Below are 25,886 nucleotides of genomic sequence, written 5' to 3'. Positions count from 1 at the left end.
GCCTTATTACCCAGCTTTTCAGTCATAGTTCATGCCTTCATTGGATATGCAAAATGTCTTATAAAAGCACCACAAAATGGTTGTGATCTCATACAGTATACTGTACTGACTGTATTTGACAAAGTCCACTCTCTCTAAAGAAGAAGATTTCGAGAGATTGTGGCATCTGTAATGATTAATATGGGACCCTTTGATTATTGTGACTGAAGTCAAAGCCTCGCCCACCTCGTCCCACCCCAACCAACACCCACTCCTCAGTCGTCGCCGCTCACTGTTCCACAGGTTCCACAAAACAAAAGTTCGGGGGAAATCGGCATGGACGCTCATCAAATTTGTCAGCGAGACTCGTGATCGTTGGAGCCATTTTTTGTATGTCACATTGCGTGTTGGAGTCGTGCGAGACAGCGACATCAGGACGGGCGTCGGAGATGAAAGAGACAACCGTGAGAGGCCATCTTCCAAAGTCATGACAGTGCGTTACAGACAAAGTCTACCAACTCAGCTCCTTTCCATTCTCATAGTCTGCAAGTCGACACTGTCTAGATAAACTGTATCATAAATTAAACCACACTAAAACTACACACTGCCGGATAATATCAAGGATAACACAGATTTTTTATTTGCAATATCAAAGTGATGCATGTTCACATTGTGCGCATTTACAACACTACTTGAAACGTGAGTCATTTAGGGGCAAAACTGAGGCCGCAATTCATATTGATGAATATATTAAAAAAAATTTGTCATAGGGATTGAAGGTTGATAAAACTGTTTATTTATTAACATCCCTCCTAAAAATGTCACTTGTGCTTTCATCCATTTGTCTGAGAAAACAGTGTGGAGATATTTTAGTTATCTACATCAGATATGGTTAGAGTAGCCCAAAATTGTTCTCCAGAGTAGTAGAGTACTGTTATATCAGACAAATATGACTCAAATAAAAATAAAAATTAGTCCTCCAAATAATCCAGTGAAAAAAATTAAGTACTGGTAACTAGTGAGTGACTTCTAAACATTTTTTTTTAAGTCAGAGTATGGGTGTCATGTAGACAAAAATATGAAGGAGGCATGTGCAAATTAGTTTGTTTCACAAGAATATCAATTTAACTAAACCGATAATAAATTTAATCTTCATAATATAAAATAAATCCAGGAAAAGTCAGCCACAACAAATAGTCTTAAGTTAACTTTCTTTGTTTACACACATGAAACAGCACAATAAACTCACAAGAATGGGATATAGAATAGACATTTAAAAACAGGAAGGAGGCAACTCAGTGCATGACATAGATGTTCTTTTTTGTAGTCTGTAAAGTAAACAAATTGAATACGAGGCCAGGGGTGTTGTGCCTCTTCTGACTGAGTCGCACGCCGTTGTTTCCTCCGTTGTTTCTGTCATGCTTCATGTAACTGAGTCACTTTAAAAACTTTGCTTCTGTGTGGGGCTGCGGAGACGTTGTTTTTGGTCATGTAACTGCCTGGCTCCGGTTGATTGGTAAAATGGAGTCAAACGTCACTAGTGATTAAATTGGATTGGTGAACAAAAGTCGAGGCATGAGCCCCTATGAGAAGCCAAAACAAATACATATTACAAAAGCAATAACAGATTGAATTGAATGTAGCTCAGTGTAATGGAATAAAGGTCATGTTTCTTCTCAATAGAAATACTCAAGTTAGTAAAGGTTTGAAAAAAATAGCCCACCTACACCTGTTTGGCTGATCAACACGAAATTGGGTGGACCCCTGCCCAAAATTTAAATAAAAACCTTTGACAAACTCCTATTAGGGTATTCTTTTGCCCATATATGCCTCAATCGGAAACTGCCTGTTCCCCTTTTCAAAGAAGCTCTCCAAACAAGTTTCTGTTTTTACTCGTAGGCTTACTTTTTTCTTTCAACACATGAGCAAGATGAGCGCTTTGGCAGAGGCACAGGGGGATGCACCTGATTTTCTTTAATGAAACTTCTTTTAGAATCTGATGATCAGTAAAATATTTTTTGTTCAATCTTTCTGTGCGGCCCGGTACCAAATGGCCAGCGGTCCAGTACTGCTCCGCTGCCCAGTGGTTGGGGACCCCTGCTTTACATCATTAACTCCTGATGGGTGCATTGTAGAGGTGTGGACCGGCATTTATATAATGGACGACTGCATTTCTTCTCACCTCCATCACGACAAGTGCCGAGAGGTGTGTGTGCTCATAAGTGCTCATGTGCACGCTTTGTATGTTTAGGTGAAATCCTCATATTTAACTGAGGGAGCTTCTGTGTGGGTTTGGGCAAGCAGGAAATTGACTTCATTGTTATGTCCACTGATGTGATGGAAAACATGACTCTGCGCATGTGTGTTAGTGTGCGTGTCTGCTCTAGGTCCTGACACTACCGGACAGCCAGTGGCATGGCTCACTGAGAGGAATGGCGTGATCATAGGGCCATGCTCTGTCCTCTGCTGTAACACTCACTTTCACACAAATACACACACACACACAAACACGCTGAGACCATCAAGACCACACACCTCTTCTCTGTAGTAGAGCAATGGCATTTCCATCCATCCATCCATTTTCTGAGCCGCTTCTCCTCGCTAGGGTCGCGGGCGTGCTGGAGCCTATCCCAGCTATCATCGGGCAGGAGGCGGGGTACACCCTGAACTGGTTGCCAGCCAATCGCAGGGCACATACAAACAAACAACCATTCGCAGGCACAGTCACACCTACGGGCAATTTAGAGTCTTCAATTAATGCAAGTTTTTGGGATGTGGGAGGAAACCGGAGTGCCCGGAGAAAACCCACGCAGGCACGGGGAGAACATGCAAACTCCACACAGGCGGGGCCGGGGATTGAACCCGGGTCCTCAGCACTGTGAGGCTGACGCTCTAACGGCCACCATGCCGCCCCACTGGCATTTCAATAAAAAAAAATAGCAGAGCAACAATCACTTAGGTAGGAAGCACACCAGGAAAACTACAGTACAGTACTGTCTCAGTCAGGTGTGCTTTTTAATTCCAATTTTTCTTCTGAAAGCAATAATATGAATCACACAAACATGATCATTTATAATAACATAATAACATTTAAAATACCAAGCAGATGCAGCAGTGTAGATTAAAACAATTGTTGAAGTCACATCACGTTTTCCTCCCAGCCACTTGTTGCTAGGTAAAGTTCATATAGCGCTCAATCATGTGCCTCATTGGCTGTTTGAATGGGTTGATGGAGGCATGCCCCTAAACATAAACCCTATGGAAATTAGCTCAGAAACAACATTGTAAGGATTGTGGAAAGGTTTATTTAAACTCGTTTACTTGGCCATCACTGCTCTGTATTACATAGCAAAATAGAAAGAAAGGAGTGCATCATTAAACATTTTAACTTATTAATTGCCATAATATTTTCCCTGTAACAATGAATCGATTGTCTAAAAGTATTCTACGAAGTGAGGCAGTTTTTGAACCAAATCCTATCAACAGTTTGTTTTTAGCAAATTTTAATTGAAAGAATATAATGCACTTTTAACTGAAACATTTAACTGACCTGAAACATAGTTAATCTCAAGTCATCGTTCAATTATTGCCTTATGATCTTTTCACATTGTCCTCATGAGTGGGTTGATTTTCACGCTGTTGCAACGAAGTGACAGATGTCTACAAGGCTGAAAGTAACACGCTTAAGGTAAACACAGATAAGAAGCTGCTTTCACACTGGCCAATGGCCATCCAAGCTTGCTTTAAACCGCCATCTTATTATTATCTATCTATTGATGCTAGATAGGGTGTTAAATTTTACCACCAGAGGCGTAATAGAGGTGGAATGCCGCCAGTTCGTAGGTAGAGAGTGGAGATTCTCATCCATGACTGCCTTATGTCCCCATGTGTTGAAACCAAATGACACTGCTGTGTTTTTGTTGCCACAAATCTAGTTATATCAATGTGAGCTGAGTTAATGTGTATTTCACCCATGGCAATGTCTGCTTTGGTGACTTCTGTCTGAAATAGACAGGCAAATAATTCCTGGCTCTACTGTTACTCCTCTGAAACACCAATTTATTGGGAAGTCAGTGTTAAATTGGCTTGTGTCTGTTGCTGATGCTGTTGAGAATGCTCCATCTATTTTTTATACTGCTTATCCTGTTCACTGTCACATGGAAGGTGAAGCTGAAGAATTGGTGAGGCACAACCAGGCCAGATTACCAGTCGAGGGGCTCACAACTTGTGTTTTAGGGTTGAGATTCCATTGTAAAAGCACAGGAGTCAAATGGTTAGCACCTGTTGCTTCTAGGTGGAGAATGCATGTTCTTTACAATCTTGCTGATTTTTTCCGAGCACTCTGGTTTCCTCCTATAGTCCCAAACAAAAATTAACATTTATGTTGAAGACTATAATATGCCCACATGTGAATGTAATTATTAATGCTGTGTATCTTTGTCTGGCAAATGGTCCAAGCTCTACCCAGATCTTTGCCAAACATCAACTTGATCCTGAACAGAATAAGCAATAGACATTGAATGAATTCAACATCTAAAAAAAAGTAATATAGTACAGCTTAGTTTAGTATAGACTTGGGTTGTTTGGTTTAATATTGAACATTGTAACCCTCGTCAAAGTTTCTCTTCCTGCGATTTATTCATGTTTCTGTTTCATCCCCTTCAGATTTATTTCCAACACATCCTTTGAGGGCCAGAGCGGCTTTATATCCAGAGAACGTCAGAGCCAAAATGTCATCTCGGAGGCCCATCACTACATCTGGTCCCTCCAGCTAGACCCTCTGGGCCAGCCAACCTGGACCAGACTAGGACGATGGCGCAGAGGGAAAGTTCTGATGGATCACGGGGCCTGGACGAGCCGCCAGGCCTCTGGAGGAGGAGGCGACTGGCGCAGACCCACTAGGCTGCATTTACGGGTGGTGACGCTGGTGGAGCACCCGTTTGTATTCACCCGGGATGTGGATGGAGATGGGCTGTGTCCTGCTGGCCAGTTGTGCCTCAACCCACTCACCAATGACTCATCGGTTTTACAGAGTTTTTTCCAAAATCTTGCAGGACCAAATGGATCTGTCCCCACAGACTCTAAGAAATGCTGCTATGGTTACTGTATTGACTTGCTGGAGAAGCTGGCAGAGGATATGGGATTCACCTTTGACCTCTACATTGTAGGAGATGGGAAGTATGGAGGCTTTAAGAATGGTCGCTGGACGGGATTGGTGGGTGACCTCCTTAGTGGTGCTGCTCACCTAGCTGTGACGTCTTTTAGCATTAATTCAGCAAGAAGCCAAGTCATTGACTTCACCTCACCCTTCTTCTCCACCAGCCTGGGAATTCTGGTAAGTTCTCTCCTTTTGATTGCTCACATTTTCCCATTCCTGTTATTTCTCATTGCTATTAGACGTTGTTCAATCCTCTGTCATTGACCTCACCTCAACCCACTCTGATCACGATGCTGCTGGTCATTGTCCAAGGCACAGTCTCGTTACTGCAAGCCTTACATTATTCAATTTTAATACAATCATCCGTATGAGGTTTGACTGGTCACCTTATTACTGCAATTATTTTACTTGACCTCAGTCGCAAACAAAAGGGGCTGTGATTACTCTATATTCTCTTTTTTTTTACAGCCTCTTCACAGAAAGGTTCTCTCTTGTCTTACCCTCTTCTGGCATACTTGGAATAAATTGTTTATGCACAAGCATGTCATAAATAATGTGATAGCTCCTTTCCCCAGTTATTAATGATAATCACCACCTTTCATAACAGAAGAGAAGTACTTGGGAATCCAGTTTGAATGGGTTGGTCTGAATATGCCCTAAAATGTATTTTAGACCTTGTTTATTTTACACTTCAATATGTGTGTTTAGGTTCGCACCCGTGACACTGCAGCACCCATCGGGGCCTTCATGTGGCCTCTCCACTGGTCAATGTGGCTTGGCATCTTTGTCTCTCTCCACGTCACCGCAATCTTCCTCACCCTATACGAATGGCACAGCCCGTTTGGTATGACGCCACGCGGACGCAACCGAGACCGGGTCTTCTCCTTCTCCTCAGCTCTGAACGTGTGCTACGCTATCCTTTTTGGGAGAACCGTAGCCATCAAGCCTCCAAAGTGCTGGACGGGCCGTCTGCTGATGAACCTTTGGGCCATTTTTTGTCTCTTCTGCCTGTCCACCTACACGGCTAATCTGGCGGCAGTCATGGTTGGTGAGAAGACCTATGAGCAGCTGTCAGGGATCCATGACCCGAAGGTATCAGTCACATTAAACTGTCAGACAGGTTGAGTGACGTGTCATTATTGGTGTATTGGCACACTGGCCTGAGTTCCATGCAGGTCAGCATGGCTTCAGTTCCCACTCAGTGAGCGTGTGAATGTGAGTGTGAATGCATGTCTGTCTCCATATGTGCCCTGAGATTGACTGGTGACCAGTCCAGGGTGTAGTCTGCTTTTTTGGCTGAAGTGATGGGTTGAAGCTTCTCGCAACCATCAACAAGATTAATGGTATAGAAAATGGAATGATGTTTGATTGCATCAACAACAAAACTGTTTTTAATGTCTCTTGCTGCAATTTAGCACTGAAATACTGTATTTGCCCTTTAAGTTTTCTAAGGTATGGTTTGTTTAAATAATGTTTTGTTTTGCACTGCCATTCTGGTCAACCCAGTACACGTCCACTGCTGTCCCACAGATTAAGACAGAATTGTTTGTGATTTTTGTCAAATATAACATTGACTGGGGCAATGTTCATATGATTCTGAATCTGTCTTAGACGTATGTTTTTTGTTGTAATTCTAATAATTTCCATCAAAATACATATCTATAATGTGTTTTTTTTAAATAGGACAAGGTGACTATTGATGGTGAGGTGTTCATAAAATACAACATTTTTTAATGATTTAAAATATTTAGTTGTTTTTTTTTTACCTGCATGGAATAACTCCGCTATAATAACTTTCTGCCCAACGCCTCGCTAAGTTTGTTTTTCTGCCCTGCAGCTGCTCTCAACCTGTCAGCCAAAATCCAATCATCATTTTTTTCACCCCTAATTCTTTTTGGGGCGGTGTTGAAATGTTTACCAACTTTGTAATGCTCCATGCTGCACACCGCAGCACTTTCTTCTCTTTATGCGGCAGTGTGTAGTTTTGCTTTACAGATGTCATGTCTGCTCTGCACTTTGGCTTGTGGTAAAGACACATTGTGGTATGGGTAATAGAAAATTTAATTCCAGCACCTGAATCTTGATTTCAAAAAAAAAAAAAGGAGGTGTCTATTTCAGGTGTGCTGCTTGTTTTTTATTTTCCAATATTGATAGTTATCCCGTTACATCACGCACCGACATTGTTTTTTTTCCGGTGCTTATTGAGTGTTTGAAAAGAGAATCCTCACGATCTCAACCACCAAACATGGCGGACCAACAAATATTGATCACGTGGTCCAAAAACTATCTATAGTGGTATCTCTTAGAATGGAGCCCACTATTTGAGTAAATATGGTAAAACAAATTCAACAGTGACTCACCGTGTTCTAAAAAAATCGCAAAACTAGACTTTTTGACATTGGATAAACCATTTATTTACTAATAATTTAGAAAGTGTTGCGTAACTGTAGAAAATTAATAGACTGAATTGGGTGGGGTGGGTTCATATTAAAGCTTAAACATCTCCTCAATGTTTCTTGCAGTTGCACCATCCCTCTCAGGGATTCCGATTCGCCACAGTGAGAGAAAGCAGCGCTGAGGATTACGTCAAAAAGAGTTTTCCCGAGATGCACGAGTACATGCGGCGATACAACGTCCCAGCAACACCGGATGGCATACACAATCTCAAGTAATTCAATTTTTTACATACTAGCACTAATACCACTCGGGCATGTTATTCATGTATGCAAAGGTAATATTCACCCAGTCATGATCCAGCATCTTTCTAAGGAGATGGTTTATTGTCTTTGGAAATATCACATAAATGTCAAGTGATTTGGAATGAAAAGAAGACAAAAAAAAAACAATGCTGCTGTCATTTTCGACTGCGAGTCTGCCTTCACTTCACATACAGCTCCCATCTCCGTCTTCTTCGGCACACCAAGCACTGTCATCCTAAACTGCTTCGACATTCCACCGGCGTCCCCACTGAGCAAAGCAAAAATAAAGTGAGAAATTGCAGCTTGGATACAAACAGAGGTTGGAGAGAACACAATTTAAATGAATGAAACAAGTTGTTGTTTTTTTCAGCTGAGCCTCTAAAATGCTGATTAGAAGGTTCAAGGAAAATGTCAACTTTAGGAAATTACAGCTCGGGAGCCAGAAATGTGTAACTCAGAGATTCACACCCCAAAGGACTAGACATTCTTATCAGTCACATTAATACAACAACAATAATAATATTGCCATGTTGCTGAGTGCTTGCCAAATGAATGGCATTGTAGACACAATTCTGTACTGATAGGGGTAGCAGAAATGCAAAAACAATTGACCTTGTTTCGTCTTAATAACAGAAGCTACATATACTAACTGTGTCTAATTTGTGGTGCTATAGCCGGACTGTCATACAGTAGGCACACCAGTTTGGAGGACATATTAGAATGGCAGCCCTGATGTTATCACCTCCACCAGGATTGAAATTTTCATGCCTCAACTTGCTGATGATGAATACCAAACAAAAGCAATTTCAACCACAGGTTTTTCTTATTAACCTGCCTGTAAGCATCAAGATGCAAAGACGTTACAGCAATCAACTTCAGAGATGTAGCATGAATAGAACTGCTCCCTCCCACATTGTATTAAATGAATCAAGGCCACAGAAATGTCTATACAATTCAAATCTGTAGGAAGGGACTGACTTTTTATGTGTGGGGTGAGTTTAACAGATTGTTAACACAATAAAAATGTTTATATTTGAAAACCTGTAAAGCATTTAGGCAGTTTATAATTATATAGTATAGTTACTTATGTCTGATTAGCACGAATAATACATTTTCCATGACAAAATTCTTATTTTCAATAAAATAATACATTTTCAATAAAATAATGTATTTCGACTATAAATAAAGGCTCCTACAGATCGATTAATTTACAATTCAAACTGAAAATGACAAATTAACCAATTCAACTCTTATGTTTAGTGTTGTTGTTGTTTTTTAAATGAAAAATAGATCTTTTGGAACTTATTTTAATGCATACTTTTTCCTCCACTTCCCCAACAAACTATAAAACAACACAGTGAAAGAGTTTACTTAAAAATGACAGTGGAATAACCTGGTATTTACTGTATTTTGTGACCTTGTGTTTGAAGGGCCGATCCCCAGAAACTTGATGCGTTCATCATGGATAAAGCTCTGCTGGACTATGAGGTCTCAATTGATGCAGACTGCAAGACACTGACTGTTGGCAAACCATTTGCTATAGAAGGTAAGAATATGAAAATAGCTAGGATTTTATTAAATAAATGTTTAGCTTTGATGTGACAACAAATCAATTGTGGTAATTCCAGAACAGAACTTTTGAAGGTTTTCCCCCCCATCCATCCATCCATCCATTTTCTGAGCCGCTTCTCCTCACTCCGCGGTCGTGCTGGAGCCTATCCCAGCAATCATCGGGCAGGAGGCGGGGTACACCCTGAACTGGTTGGGTTTTTTCCCCCCCAATTATCAATTTCAATCCATCAATTTTTCAAAGGTGCTGTCACATGAAAGTCTAGAAGGCAGCCCTAATATCAATGAGCCAGCATTTAACAGTGTTAATTTTCTGGCTTTCAAAGGCTTAAAGTCCACACAGTGTTTTGTTAATCTCAGGCCCATTTAGAAAGCATCATTCATCCGCAGTGAAAACGTCCCCATGGTGACTAACGTCCATTACAGGCCTCGATAGTCCCACATACCATCGCTGCTTTTCATTACTTAATACTGCCACAATGTCAAATCACCTTGCGTTTAGTTTAGTACTTTGATAATTTGCTGTTATTGATATTTGCAGCTAATTAGGTTGTTGACTTTGGAGTCGGACGACACAAGTTGGAGACCTTGTACGGATAAAAAAAAATTTGTTTTAAAAAAAAAAAAAAGAGCACCTAGTTATTGGGGAGATGCTAGTGTGCTTTCTGGCTACTGATGAGATGGCCTTGAGCAAGCTACACTGTGGGGCAGCACTCTTTGCGCACTACTTTCACTTTGAATTTCTCCTCACATGCCTCCATATCTGTGATCTACTTCTATGTGTGGTGTGCAACCCAAAGTATACATAAGAGTGTTAGTTCAATTTACCCTTGAGGGACACCAGTGAGTATACTAAATTGTCACATTTACCAAGGAATACTGACTCGATTGTACTTGCCAAGAGATGACAAAACAAACATAAAGCTAGGAATGTAAAACTGTGAAGACCTCTGTCTATTTCACTATGATGACGAAAATGATCACTGTTATTCATATCATTGATAATGCTTGATTGGCAAAACATCATTATATAATCACAATGTGTGCCTTGCGATTGGCTGACAACCACTCCAGGGAGTACCACGCCTCTCGTCCAAAGTCAGCCAAGGTAGTTTCCAGCTCACTCACGACTCTAATGAGGACAAGAAGTATAGAAGTGGATGGATGGCTTATATAAAGCCAAATCAATAGAAATGAAAGGAAATGTTCCCCCCCCAAAATTTGTGTGTATGTGTGTGCCCATCGACAGGATACGGAATTGGGCTCCCTCAGAACTCTCCCCTCACCTCCAACCTCTCCGAGCTTGTTAGTCAGTACAAGTCGGATGGCTTCATGGACATGCTGCATGACAAATGGTACAAGGTGGTGCCATGTGGGAAGCGCAGCTTTGCTGTGACTGAGGTAAGAACACAGCCACCTTAACCTTGGTTGGTATTGTTGGCAGCTTCACTATTAAAGCGTGTTGATGTCGTCTTGATCTTTGTGTCATGTTTTTCTTTTTTTTTGTGTGTGTGTGGTTTGTGTTCTTTTATTTACTGGCCGTACTGTCGACTCAGCCCACAGAGTACGCGACTGTGAGTCATTTTTTGTCTTTGTGTACTATATCTCCATTGGTTAACACTGTGACCTGCCGAAATGATAAGCAGAACACCAAATTGCTTTTCTTAATTTTGAATTTCTGCTGAGCTCTTTTTGATAAGAGCTACAGTATGTTCCTGTGTGAAGAAGTCATTTCCCTTGTCAGAAAACTAGCAACTCAATCTGAAACAATCAACCAATGCTTATCTTCCTAATGCATATTTAATGTTTAATTAGGAGGTGTTTGGGGGATGGCTATCAAGATCATTAACTGTTGGCTTTTACACCTAATTCCTTCCTAATTGCTGAATTCTTTAATTTGCCTCAAGGCTGTAATAAGGTATATCTATTAATGTATCTATTGAACTTACTCCAGGGGGTGAAAAAAGAGGGCACTCAACAGTCTCTCTAGAAATGTATCCAGGAAATGAGACTATGTCAGACTTTTGTTTTTGTCTAGTGGGTAGTAAATGTGTGTCACTTTCATTCAGTCTTTTATATATGGCAACAGTTAAAAAAAATAAAATAAAATAAAAAAAACATCTGCCATGTCAAGCTTGTTCAAGAGGAAATATGTGAACTCCATCGACCAATTCACCTTACGTGTGGACATAACATACGTAACGTTTAAAGATAGTATAAAGATGTCGCTACTAGTGTAAAACTTAATGCTAAATGATTACAGCCATATACCATCCTCAAATAATGGCTTCCTCTTAAACGATTAAACACCTCACTCTCTCCTCAGGAAAAAGGTGGTGCCACTACGTATGTGAAATCATCTTTAATATGGCAATGTTTTCAGCTGGACAGTGTGTTAGTGGTTAGCACATCTGTCTCACAGATATGAGGTTCCTTGTATGTTCATTATCAAAATAGCAAAACAACATGCAACTGAACAAAGATGATATAGCTAGAAAAACGGCTTGGTTAAAAATCATGCTTGTCTTTTTCAACAAAGCAACCGATAACAACAGTGGTTAAAAAACAAAACAAATAATGCATTCAATAAAACATACAACAAACAAAATATACATGGTCTCACAGGTGTGCTGCAAGCGTAAACTTGAATCGACATAACTTCGCCGTAGCGTTTTTCTGCTACATTTGGGCTGTTCAGACAGGTTTCCCTATTGTGATCTTAAGCTTAGCTTAGTTCTGCTTCCAAATGCACTGCATTATTGACACAAATCAAGAATACAAGGTCATACAAAGAGAAACTGCTAATGTGACGCAGTTTTGCATCCCATTTCCATTGTGACCCAGAAATCGCAATTCAACATCGACCAATCAAAGGGTAACAACGCGACTAGCGCCACTCATACACAATTTGTACAAATTATGTATTATTGTAATTTGTATAAATGAAGGCTTCTTCTCAAAATATATAGTTTCTGCAAAATGCCTGCACTTGAGTGAATAAACTTGCCCAGCCATTATTTGAGGAAATGCAGTTTACTGCTAATGTGTTTCAGAGAGCAAGAAGAAATAAATAATACAGCCTAATCAAGAGCCAAGGTTTTTATAGCATACTTATTGTGTTATTATTTAGGCATAACTAATTTAAAATGATCAAAGATAAGCCTTATCACCATCTGCTATGATAAATTAAACCGGAAGTTGAGTTCCATTCTTGTTCGATTGTTAGTTTCTTAGACAGTTATTCTCTAGTCAAAACAAGAGCTTCAGTTTATATTGCTGGCCATTCAAGGTCATTTTGTTGTAAAAAATGTCCACTACCAACCACCATGTGTTCAATAACTTGGAATTCAAAGTCTGCCCCCTGACCCTCCAGCTGCTAACCAAGCTGTATGTCCATTACTTTGGTCTGTCCTTAGCAGTCAAACAGCACTCTGAGATCCATCAAGTACTATTGTCACTGAGAGGTTGGTCCTTTTCACTGCCAGCTGTGATTTGGGATCTCGTAAAGTGTCTCCTTGCTCAGATTGGGCTATACAACCTTACTATGCCTTCGAAATGTCGATTCAGGACTTGTAACTTATTTCTGTTCACAAAGGGTCCATATTAGCTTTCAACGTTGTGTGCCAATGTTTCGCCACGGTAGTATCATAATACAGTAAAGTGTGACAATAAATACTGTACTTAGCAGGAAAATTATCAACTTACACCACCAAAACGTTACTTGGCTTTTTTTTTATTATTCAAAATAGAACCATGTGTAATTGGACTACAATTTATACTGTATAATCCAATTCAAAAAACGAAATACGAAATAAATTCTAAATATTTTGTAAACATACACTATATATTTTATGTATATTTTACCTCTGCTATGCTAAAAGTGCATAGGCGTGAACTGTATTGTTTCCCACTCTTGGTGAGTTTCTTTCTTAATTTAATTATCCATCTATCCATCCATTTTTATAGCGCTTGTCATCATTAGGTTCATGGTGAGCTGTAGCCTATCCCAGCTAAATTGGGCCAAGAGGTGGGATACACTGTGGACTAGTTACCAGCCAATCGCAAACTTTAATATTATTCTTTCATTGGAAATTAAAAAAAAATCTTACTTTATACATTTGTAATTACCTATAGAATCAGTTGCTGAAAACATGTCACATACTATGTATCATTATAGTTTTATATATTTGCATAAGATACACAGTTAGCTAGAATAACCTATGAAAATTATTGTTGTGTGCATATCAAGATAACGAATATGAGATATTACCATACAGGTTAAAAATACACACCTGAGCTGTAAGCTGTTGTAAACCTTTGCATAATTATAACCAACAATCACACACCACACTTAATGATCTTTGAAATTCTTTTGGCTTGGAAAATCATAAGTCAGTTGTAGTTTTTAGAGTATCATAACACTTTGCTTGTCAGTGTTCCTCTCAGCTTTTAAAATTGTATTATATTATTGATATAGTCCAATAATACATTCTTATTTCCACAAAACTCTACATTGTATTGATAATATATTGAAATGATCCTAATTTGTTCTTTATTGTATGATTTACGCTGTCAATCCAGGCTAGATTTAGTGTCAGTCATCAGCTCATAATGTTTATATCCAAAGTTGGGAAAATATAAAAATAAATTAACAGCGAGTGACTCTTGTATTAAGTGTTGCGAGTCTTGACAATTGAAGTAAGCTATTTCCCACAGTAGTTTTTTTCACAGATGGTGTCAGTTGTTGCAGACATTCAAGTTGCTGTAGGTTCATTTCATTTTGTAGCATCATGGCCCGTACAATGATGACTGCAGGCATTTAGCTCGATGCCATTCAATTTTACGCTCTTAACCTGTCAGAAGCAGAGCACGCAGATCACGGATGATGGCACGCCATGCAGTGGGCTGAGAAATATGTAGTACAGTACATTGTAAAATTGAAATCTTGCAAAAAATTATGATTTAACCAACATTACTCATGTTTCAGTGCAAATGAACCCTTATTGCCTTGACATTCCCATCATTTTCAGCAGCCTTACAAGCTGCTGTCAAAGTGAACATAAGACAGCATAAGCAGAGATTCATCTGACACAGGCAGTAATATGTTGTCCCTGCTGCCACATTTTAGACATGCTCAGCATTTTCAAAGCAATTATTCTAACAAATGGCTGCCAAATTATCAAAAGCAACCTATTCTGCTAAAAAAGATGACAAAATTGGTAGATCACCTTTCATGATGAGGCCAAGCTCTACGCAACATGAGAGATTGGTCACATTTGAAGAACGATTCATTCACAACTAATAGATTCGTCAATACCACATCTTCAGCGAGCTGAAGAAGCATCATCACCACCTAGCTTTACAGATGCCAAAATCGAATTTCACTCAGTGCACATAAAATGGGACTTCACAGAGAAATCTGAACAAGTGCAAAGAACTGTATCAGTAAGCCAAGTAATATGTGCATGTGAATATACTGAGTAAAACGTAAAAACGCTCAAATGTTTACTCAGACTTAATTTGAATAACGAGTGACGAGCCCCACAAAAACGGCGAGAAACAAAGAAATACTCATTGGAAACTCACCTTAGATACACTTAATGCATAAAATTGTGGCCTTGTTCATTTATTAATGTGGTCGACATATTGTACTGAGCAGCAAGGACACGCTAATCATCAGAATCAGAATCAGAATCATCTTTATTTGCCAACTATGTCCAAATAAAAAAAACACAAGGAATTTTTCTCCTGTAGTTGGAGCCGCTCTAGTACGACAACAGACAGTCAATTGACACAGAACACTTTTGAGACATAAAGACATTGACAAAAACAATCACTGGGCAATAAAGGGTTGTTAGTTATTTGGTAATGCCGGTACAATTTTTATTTATTTATTTTTTTGGACAATTGTGCAAAAAGATGCAGAGTCCTCTAGCAGTATGAGCAGTAAGCACCCTTCCCGATTTTTCCTTGTCACATGTGGGATCTGTTACATTTTAAAAATCGGTTTCAGATGAAGCACTGTATTCAGGTTCCATTTCGTTACAAGGACATCTCACTGTTAAAAGAGTACCCTAGTATAAAAGATTCCCAACTTTCAACCAAGTCTTGTGGTGCCCAACATGATGACAGGCATTCAGACAATTTTACACATATTTGGGAGTAAATGGGTCCATCTGGAATGTCATTACAAACAGTTTAGTGAGTCACCGTACGGCTGTAAAAAAGATTCATACAAGGATGTTCATCAGCAATAACTGGAGCAAGAGCTCCATTAAGAAAAGTGCGAGATCATATTTGTTGATTGCTACTTGCACAGTCATGATACACCTCTTAGGGAGGGGTGACACATTCGAGCTCAAGAACAGTAACTTAAGATGACTGTGACAGTCTTGGACAACACTGGTGAAACAGAGAAAGTCATGAAATGTAGTTTTTCACTAACAATAACTGTACTTTATTCTAAAACTGAAGTCCTATGCACAATGATTGCTAAATAATTAGAAAACATTGTACAACATGGAAAATGTCATTTGTAATGAGCACTAGTATATCTAAATAAAAATTTCTACAGCTTCTACTGCAGTACATTTGTATTTAAACTGATGAGGTTGCCATCACTCATCCAAAAAAAAAAAAAAGAGTGGCAGGGGAAAAAAAAGTCATTGGACAGCATGACATTGTCCGTGTTCCTGGGCAGCCTGGCGGCAACACCACAACGTTTGCTACAGTTGCCCATAGGGATGTCCTTCACCTCCATGCCTTCTTAGCCCAAAACAGCTCGTAGTATTATATTAAATGACATCCTGCATGACATGGTCATTCCACCGTGCAGAGGAATCTGCCAGGGTGCCAGGTATCATGCTCTGTAGAACGCCATGTGTTTCACTAGCTCTAATCCATGAACATTTCTAGTTTTTCTCTCCACCAGGCAGAGGAGTGACATTGATAAGGAGGTTGGGGATGGACATCCTACCTAAGTTGGTGCATCTCCCGATGTCTGACCTGGTTTCACTATGGCCAGATGTTAGGGGGGACAATGACCTGACATGGCCTGAAGCATATGGCTGGCAATAGATAAAGTATAATCAATTGCTTTTAATTGGTGAGTTATGATGAATGTAAATACATAAAGATTTGTTTTCCTTGTTTCAGCTTTTTACGAGTATAGAGCAGTGGAAGCTCTAAAGTCATTCTGCAGGATTCTGTTGGATTTTAGAAATACAAATAATCAATCCTGTCATATAAATGTATAGAAATACAAATAATCATGCCAGAGTCAGTTGTTGTGTTGTTACTTTTATCATCATAAATCATGACTGTAAAGTGTTTTAAGAAACATTTTAGTGAAGATAAGCGGTACGGAAAATGAACGAATGAATTTTGACATTGTTCCCATCCCCGAGCCGTTGCCTTAACATGATGGAAGTGTCCGTGTCCCACTGATCCGAGGAGCGAAATTATCTGGGTTAATATGCTTTATGCCCCGGGCAGTGTCACAAGCAAACAGGTCCGAGGTGAAGGACCAGACTAAGGACGAGTTTTTGGGGTTGGACTCTCTTCCACTCCGGAGTTGCTCCCCCTGAAATGTAACAAGTAGGTGTGAGCCTATATGTTGATGTGGACGAGAGGGTCACTTCCCACCTACTTTTCGTACGGGCATGGGTCCTGTATGTTGTTTGTGCCTATGCACCAAAAAGCAGCTCAGAGCACCAGCCCTTTTTGGAGTTTTTGAAGGGTTTGCTGGAGAGTACTCGCATTAGGGAATCCCTCGTTCTGCTGGGGGGCAATGCTCACGTGGGCAATGATAGTGAGACCTGTAAAGGTGTGTTTCGGAGGACCAATCCCCCCCATCCAGAACCCGAGCGGTGTTCTGTTATTGGTTTTCTGTGCTCATCATGGATTGTCCATATCAAACACAATGTTTAAATAAAAGGGTGTCCATACATGCACTTGGCATCGGGACACAATATGCCGCAGCTTAATGATCAACACTGTTATCCTGTGAACGCTTGTCTTGGACACTCAGGTGAAGAGAGGGGCGGAGCGGTCAACCGATCACCACCTGGTGGTGTGTTGGCTCCGATGGTGGGGATGGATGCCGGTCTGACCTGGCAGACCCAAACATATTTTGAGGGTCTGCTGGCAACGTCTGGCACAGTCAGCCATACGTAACTACGACCTACGACAGAACTTTGACTACATACTAAGGGAGTCAATCCTAGAACCAACTCTTGCAATAGGTTGAGAAGTCAGGTCAGGTCAGTGACTTGACTTGACTTGACTAACATTTTTATCGTAAACAAACGAAAGGGTCTTTTAATTAGGAATGACAAACATGCTTTCTTCCCTTTGTTTAAGCGGGCCCTTTTGGAATAATGCATAAAAGCCACAAAAAGCCAAAGGTTTCACACAATGTGCTGAGGTCTTGTTTTGTCTCCAGAAAATGTTGTTTAAATTTGGAATTGTACAACCAGATGGGCATTTGACTTTTTACAGCTCAGCACTTAAAAAAATCATTTTTTGGGGGGTTGCCATCTCTTTAACACAAACATTTCTTTCAATTTGCTTGGACAATGAAAGCATGTTCTGCTTCAGTGTTCAGTCCATAGACTTCACATTGAAATGACTGAATTAAGGTTGGTTTTTTTTGTTTATTTTGTCATAAAGTCAATATTGGTCAGTTAAATGGTAGCGACTGCCACCTGAATGTGACTTGCACGCAGGGTTGCAAAGTTGATTTTGGAACAGTGACCTTGTCTCCATTCATTGGTAATAAGAGATGCTGATTTTTTATTTTTTTTAATTTTGGCTAGTTAGTAATTATTGACACCATTTAAAAGCTATTCATTGCACATGTTAAAAGAGATTTCTTTTTTCCTAAATGAAAACTTTCAAGTGGTTTGCAAAGAATTTATCGTCTTCTTTCTTCTTTAAACATAAATTTTGGTGTTTCTCTGTTTCTCTAACCAGACCTTACAGATGGGTATAAAGCATTTCTCCGGGCTCTTCGTGATGCTGTGTGTGGGTGTGGCCTTATCTCTGCTGACCACCATTGCAGAACACATCGTGTACAAGCTGGTGATCCCGAGGGTCAAAGAGCCACGCTTCAAATATTGGCTTCACACCAGCCAGGTACTCAACACACACGCTGTGCAGTCCAAATGATGCTTTCTGATTACACACTGAAAATTTAGTAGGATATTCTATAAAAGGTAAGCACCATATATTTTGTTTAGAAATTGACTTATTTTGAAACAACATGATGTCCTTTCAAAAGAATATGTCTTGCCCCAATATATTTTACAAAGATCGCATACATACTGAATTAAAATCAAAAGTAATTGGGCTTATTTTCAAGCTCACTGGTAAAAAAATAAATAAAATAAATAAATATTTTTTCAAGTAACTTTAAATGCTGCATATTTTCTACTAATTACAGTAAATATCACTTGAACAATGCCCCCTAAATTTCTTTGAGGTCGAAATGTGTTACAGTTTATGTCGATTGTTCTCCAGAGATTACACCGAGCCCTGAACTCTGTCTTTGCCGATGACAAGCTGCAGACTGTCACCAAGCCCGAGAAGAGGTACTGTACAGAAACATTTTATGTGGAAATGTTGAGAAGGAAGAGAATTCTATCATTGCAGAAAACAAAGATGTTTTAAAAAGGAATTCACTTTCCTAAATCCTTCAGGATTGGATCAGTCAGATATTAGGCTGAGAATAAGTGACACCAATTAACATCCAAGTTGGAGTTAAGGGACCCATTTTAATGGGGAAGTAAATAGACTGATCAGTCGGTTGGAAGGTAATTATCTGCAATTAAATGGAGGTAATAATCAAGTTGTCATGTTGACATCACAAAATATTGTTTAGATGTGTCTTTTGTTCTGGTGAATTATTCCCTCGACCAAGTGCAAAGGCAAAAGGTTTTGTTTTCAGCCCCGTTGGTTGATTTGCGGGTTTGTTTAGCTACATTACTTGAGTTGAACGCACCAATCATCTGTCGCGTGTATTTTCTCCTAATGTTAATTTAGCTTTTGGTGTGAATAGAGTTTGCTTATTTCATAATCCCCCTTGAGACTTGGCAGAGCTCCTTCATATAATTTTATCGAATGACTTTTTGGGGTAGCAAACTGTGCAAAATTAATTAGTTTATGCAGCAGCGAAGGAAAACTGTACATTGTCACACGGTATAGAAAGGCACCCTCAGTTACTGACGTACTTACTGTTTCACTTGATTGTTTTATATTTATGGCCTAGAAGTGTTTTTCATACAAATATTTACTGTCCTGTAAGTCTTCATGACTTTAGGGTCGTGTTAGACTATAGACTACATTCTGATTTGCACGCAAAACGAACCCCGTCACAAACCGAAGACCACGTTTATGTAGATCTATAAATGCTTCTTTTAACCTGTTCTTTGCCTGAATCCTTTGTGTTACAATTTAGACCTCATTCTTTTCACCTTGGCGGAGGTGCACGCTCTACAAACTTATTTAGAGTAGTTTAAGAAAAAGTCATGATTCCATCACGGCAGCCGCTGTTGCTGTCTGACTCAGAATGGGTCAATTTCCTCATGAGTCAGTATGACTGGAGATTATCAAATAAGCATGATTCATGTCCTACAGTAGTCGCTATATGCTTGGAAGAATAGGTTAAAGTATCCATTTGAGCTTTTGCTGAGCAAGAGTTCTGTTTTGTTCTTTTTCTAAAAAAAAAAAAAAAAATGCTTTTGTGCTGCTGTTTCAAATGTGTCCTGGCTTAGCCCTACAAGCAGAGAGGACACTCCAAATCACGAAGAATGTCTGAGTAATGAGGATAGATTACTCTGCCTGTGGAGTTCAGTTCATTCATTCATGCCTTTCTGCACTGTGCCCTTTCAGTTGAAATTATAACTGTCAACCTGTCAGTGTGTTGCAGGAATAATGTGCCTCTGTATTTTGCTAAAACTAGAGCGAATAAAAATGAAAGATTTTTCAATCAGATCACTAAGCTTTCAGCTTACAACTTTTGTTGAGAAAATATTATTAAGAACTTTGTGCCATAAAAGCCTTAAGCAATAACAGTCAGAGGACTGATGCTGATCAGCATTATGAAATAAGAAGGTATTATGAAACAAAAGAAGATTTTGGGTGAAAAAAATGTATTGACTTTTTCAACCAAAATATCTTTCCCTCTTTTTTTTAACTGCACTAACAAGGATGAATAAGAGCCCACAAGTTGGACAAGCTCTCTAAGGAATCACTATTATAAAGTCACTGATGCACAATTTCAACTCTGGGCTGGAATATTTTGACATTGACGTCGTGTAGCTTGAGAAAAGGCATTTTTGAAAATGCACGTGAAAATAATATTGCCAAATGTATAATGGTACAGTTTTGAACTAGTAAATGGATGAATAATATGAGAAGGGACTGTTATTTTTTAATTGTTTTTCTTTTTTTATGTATTGTTCAAATATTTCACTCTTCACTGGGCTTGCCTTACATTTAGAAATTGACATGAGATTTTGGGATTTTACATTTGAAGATGTCATTTTGTACAAAACCGGTCCAAGAATGACTGATGTGCTGGTGCAGCTCAATGAATTTGAATCTTGTGGAAGATGTATTTCAGCAGTTCAATTCAAAAAGTGAAACTCCAATATTGTATATGAGATTAAATACACAGAGTGAAAAGAGTGTTTTTATTTTTTATTATTGGGTGTTTATACCTTACTGCTAACAAAAACCTAAAATCACCACCTCGTGAGATTCCAATATGACATAACAATCGAAATAATGTTCAATGTAAAAATTGGCCTTCTGAAAAATATTTGAACTGAACTATACTATATATAAATATACTATATACAGAAATATAAATATTACAAATATTAACCATCCATCCATTTTCCGTACCGTTTATCTTCACTCGGGTCGTGGGCGTGCTGGAGACTATCCCAGCTGACTCTGGGCAAGAGGCGGTCTACACTCTGAACTGGTCGCCAGCCAATCGCACGGCACACAGCCATTCACACTCATATTCACATCTATGGGCAGTACAGTCTTCAATTAACCTACCACGCATGTTTTTTGGCTGTGGGAGGAAACCGGAGGATCCGGAGAAAACCCACACAGGCATGGGGAGAACATGCAAACTCCACACAGGGGAGGACAGATTTGTACCCGGTCTCCAGAAATATGAGGCGGATGTGCTAACCAGTCGCCCACCGTGCCGCCATTTGTTTAATGAATCTGTATTTTAAAAAATTAGGTTCACCTTTTCAATTGAATAACTGAAATACAATGTTTTAATTGATTGTGATGCACTCGTCGTCACTCATATGAGCTTTTTTAAATTTGAGGTAGGCAGTCACCAGTGATCATGCTAACAAAACCTTTATTAGGGTTTGGTTTCAATATAGATGGGGCGGGGTGAGCAGTGGCTCATTTGCATGACACAGGAACGCCCGCTAAAAACAGGCTCATCAGGTAAAAAATAGGGGATGTAAACTGTGCTGTAATTCTTGACCCTAGTATATTTTAACACAATCATGTCACAAACATGTTATAAAAACACCTGGTAACAGGCTCCGGGCATCCTGTTGCATAGCATATTAAAACACAGAGCACCACCAAATTTTTGTTTTACTTTGTTAAACCAATTGTCAGTCCATTGTAAAGAGACAAGTGTGTAAAAGTAAATTAATATAAATCCACATATAGCAGCATTGTTGCAAGTGCAGTCTGAAAATGCTGAACAAGCCCAATTCATCTTGATTTTGGATCAAGATTGCAAGATGGTGAGGATGGAAGTGACTTAGATGAAGAGGAGTCACTGTTGTGTCAGAAGCTACAGCTGCTTCGGTCACAAAGGATGTTCAACCAGCTGAGGTTTGTGTCTCAGTCACACTTAAAGCTGTCGGGCCTGGTAAGACCTTCTGTGCTGGCCTAAAATTTGCCCTCTCTTCAAAATTATTATTTTTTTTTTCAGTTGTAGTTTTCAATGCATGTTATCTTCTCAGATTTTTCTCTGTCTATCCTTTTCTCTGCCCTGAGGCCTTGGCAAGATTATGCCATAATAACGCAACAATAAGATTTTATTTTTAATGGGTCACCATAAACTGTTTATGTGTGTTAGATAATAATTTCTTTGTATTGATCCCCAAAGGACAATTCTCTAGTGTGCTTTTTGGAGAGATCTCAGTGTAAGAGTGGGTCTTATATATTATAATGTATAATAATAACAGTATTGACATCAGGGCTAAGTAAAAAAAAATTGGTTTTGACCGCTGTATAAATTATGTCAGTTTATTGATTCATAAAATTTGAAATCACTGCATCTCTGGCTGCAGGCCTCCAATAATCAATACATGGACCACAGACTAAGGATGTTTAAACTCATTCACTGCCAGCCTTCCCAGTTAACATGGATATTTGACTTCTAAAGTCGTCAATGGCAGTGAATGAATGCAATGAAAGTGGTACCTTATATTTCCTTCTGTTTGTATCTCCAGGTGCAATGAAGGAAACAACCAGTCGACATCCTGGAATCCCGCAGAGTCCTCTCTGTGTACCAGACGTAGGGTTCTTCCAAACGAGGCGCACAATGACTTGGACCGCCCGTCCCGGGATCTTCCTCTACCATCACAAGCTTCTGCTCATTCTCTTCACCATTCTCTCCCTCTACTGGATAAACACCTTCCAATCATGACCACCCCTAACGGTCGCTCCAACCTATTAGGCCGCTTGTATCCTCAAGGACTGGGGCAAGGGCAGGGGAGCGCCACACCGGGCATGACACCAGGACAGTGTCTGGGTTTGGGTGTGGGGGCCTGTGGCCCCGGGCTCGGTGTGGGTCGGAGTCCACTGGTGCAAGAGCTGTCAGAACTGGAAAGTCAAATCTCTGTGATCAAACAGCAGCTGCAGTCAGCCATGATGAGGAAGAGAGAGCTTGAAAAGTACCAGTCAGAAAACCCACTAGCAAACCAGACTGCACCTAGTCAAGCTACTGTGCACCAGTCTAACCAGTTTTCACAGGATGCACAATCCCACCAACAGACTAACCAACACCAAAACTCCAAAATGTTTTAGAACTCCAAGAGTTCTAAAATATTTCCCCAATTTGTCCAGGGAAAACCTCCTCCATGTGGTGGTCCTGGAAGAGGATACACTCCTGATGGATGCAACTCATTCATTGATGAACGATGTTTTAAGGCTCAGGAGAAACCTTAAACGCTGGACTGAAACGTTCTATTAGGATCATATCCTGTGACCAATCCCAAAAGAATCAGTCAATCATTTCCTGATATGTGAAATGCATTTGGCAGGAAATTGTGGACAATGTACCAAGCACCAAGTCAGTCCTTCCTTGCTTGTTGCAGTTTGTGGTGAGCTGTGAAAACCATTCCCTCACTACCTCTTCACCACCTCCCACCGCTCATTGCCTTCATTTTCTTTCATCCCTTCCCCACTGCTTCTCTCTCACGCCTTCCCCTTTAAGCCTTGCCTCTTCAAGGGAACAGATTTGCTTTGCAGTGATGATAAGCCTGATCCCAGATATGAAGACCCATAGGTATTTAAGCCTGCTGGGCCAAAATTACCTGAGTCTTATGTTACGGCTCAAGAGTTGACGACCTGGGCTTGAACCCAGCCATTAAGTCTTGGCATCCCTTATATCTTGATGAAACCTTGTCTTTTGGGATCCAAAGAAATTCATCATGTTTACCAATGATTTCTGAGCTTTATAAATCTGTTAGTTTGACTTAGGTCTTTTATTTTGTGGTAATCATGTTGTAAGTTTATTTGTTAACCTGAATGAAGTTTGGCAAGACCTCAGCATTTATGAAGAACTTTCATGCTAAAAAAGAAGCTCATTACATGGAACCACATCAAGCTTTTTGTGCATTGTAAGTTGAATATTACATGTGACACACAGACCATCATTCCACTGCTGACACTTCTTTTTATATATCTTGACCATTCACAATTGATATAGTCCCTCTGTGAAAAAACGTGTTTTTCTTACATTTGCTGTTCAAGTTTTGACTTCTGCCATTAAAGACTGACCTCTCTCGTTTGCACTTATAATAATTACAGAAGAATTTCCGTAATCTTCAGATTAAACAGATCAACATTTGCACTGTTGACATTTACCTTAGCAGCACCGGCTTTAAGCGGATGCAAGTTTTCCAGTTCTTATAATATTTATTTGTGAGGATTGATTTATTTATTTCACGTGCCAATGATATTGGCTACAGCTACACATGCCTTCCCATCTTAAAAAAACAACAACACTCCATTATAGGTTAAAACAACGCCGACGGCTACATAACCAACCCCATCACCGCTTCCTACCTTGAACCAACATTTGGTTGTTGCACTAACCCTCACTTATATTGCTTGGAGAGAACAATATGGACAAGGAGGCAGGCAGTCTCTGAAAAGCCAAGGACTGTGACACACACAAAGGGGCTCTTATTTTTAGTCAGTGTGTGCAGGGTAAGCGCAGGCTGTGACCATTGAAATTAATACCTGACATAGCAGAAGGGCAAGCGCCCTGACAAAAATCTTGTATCTGAACAGTGTTCAACTTGTGTTGTTAGCAAACAACACCTTGTCTTTATTTTCCTTGTGTGCCAAGGTAGCACGGCGGGATGCAACGCTTTCCTTTTCAATCGACGTTCCTCAGACAGGGGATTAGAAGGAGATTGGCTTAAACCTGACACTTTGTTTTGTTTTTAGTTAAGTCATTCTGTCAAGACCTTATCAACTTTAGTGACATATACGTCAGCACAAAGCAGCACTCTTTCTCACTCTGTCTGTCAGATTCACAAAGAAAGCTGGCTGCTTTGTCTTTCAACGTCTTGTTCCTCTCTGCAACATGCCATTATGTCCAACTCTCTTAGCACTTCCCCACCCCAGGCTGTAAATTGGTCAACGCATTCGCACTATATGTTCCTCCTGCCAATATTCCCTCTGTCTACCATTCACTTGCATCAAGCCAGCAATCTCTGCCCAGTGCAGCCAATAGAAACTCTCCCCTAGCCTAACGCACCATCAAATTTGTTTTCTTTCATATGCATCACAAAACAGCCCTGAGTTGCAAGGGGTTTGCCTGTTTTTAAAACACTACTACCAATAATAAAATGAATACACCGCACAGTGCAATAGTGGTCATCTTAGCTCAGGCCGTGGAGCATTTGTATGTTGTCCCCATGCTTGTGTGGGTTTTCTCCAGGTGCTCTGGCTTTTTTTCCCAAAACTTGTTATTTCTAGCCAAAATATACCTGTTCAACAAATACAATGTATTTTAACTCACAAATTTGGGCTTAAACAATTTATTAGACCAACACCCAATCTAAGGTTTTGGTCACAGCAGCACCGGTCATCACAAAAAAAAACATGTTTTATACAGTATATCTGTAATCGTAATAATCTAGGATGCAGAAGCTCTTTAATTATTAAATAACACGCACACACACACAAGAGAA

The 25,886-nt window shown here is 39.8% G+C and overlaps 1 protein-coding gene across 1 annotated transcript in view; it reads left to right on the top strand.

Annotated features, from left to right (window-relative positions):
• grin3a (glutamate receptor, ionotropic, N-methyl-D-aspartate 3A) overlaps positions 1 to 24,472 on the top strand; it is a 44,505-nt gene extending 20,033 nt beyond the window's left edge. Inside the window, exons 3-10 of the mRNA XM_061798997.1 lie at positions 4,645 to 5,314; positions 5,846 to 6,229; positions 7,660 to 7,805; positions 9,267 to 9,382; positions 10,655 to 10,806; positions 18,379 to 18,540; positions 18,925 to 18,995; positions 22,911 to 24,472. Of these exons, the coding sequence (XP_061654981.1) occupies positions 4,645 to 5,314; positions 5,846 to 6,229; positions 7,660 to 7,805; positions 9,267 to 9,382; positions 10,655 to 10,806; positions 18,379 to 18,540; positions 18,925 to 18,995; positions 22,911 to 23,487 (2,278 nt within the window). The 3' untranslated portion in view covers positions 23,488 to 24,472. The remainder of the gene's footprint in view (positions 1 to 4,644; positions 5,315 to 5,845; positions 6,230 to 7,659; positions 7,806 to 9,266; positions 9,383 to 10,654; positions 10,807 to 18,378; positions 18,541 to 18,924; positions 18,996 to 22,910) is intronic.
• Positions 24,473 to 25,886: the final 1,414 nt, after the last annotated feature.

The sequence above is a fragment of the Phyllopteryx taeniolatus genome, chromosome 15, assembly GCF_024500385.1.
Source record: "Phyllopteryx taeniolatus isolate TA_2022b chromosome 15, UOR_Ptae_1.2, whole genome shotgun sequence".
In the NCBI taxonomy this organism is placed as follows: domain Eukaryota; kingdom Metazoa; phylum Chordata; class Actinopteri; order Syngnathiformes; family Syngnathidae; genus Phyllopteryx; species Phyllopteryx taeniolatus.
This window is presented reverse-complemented; position numbering and strand designations above follow the sequence as displayed.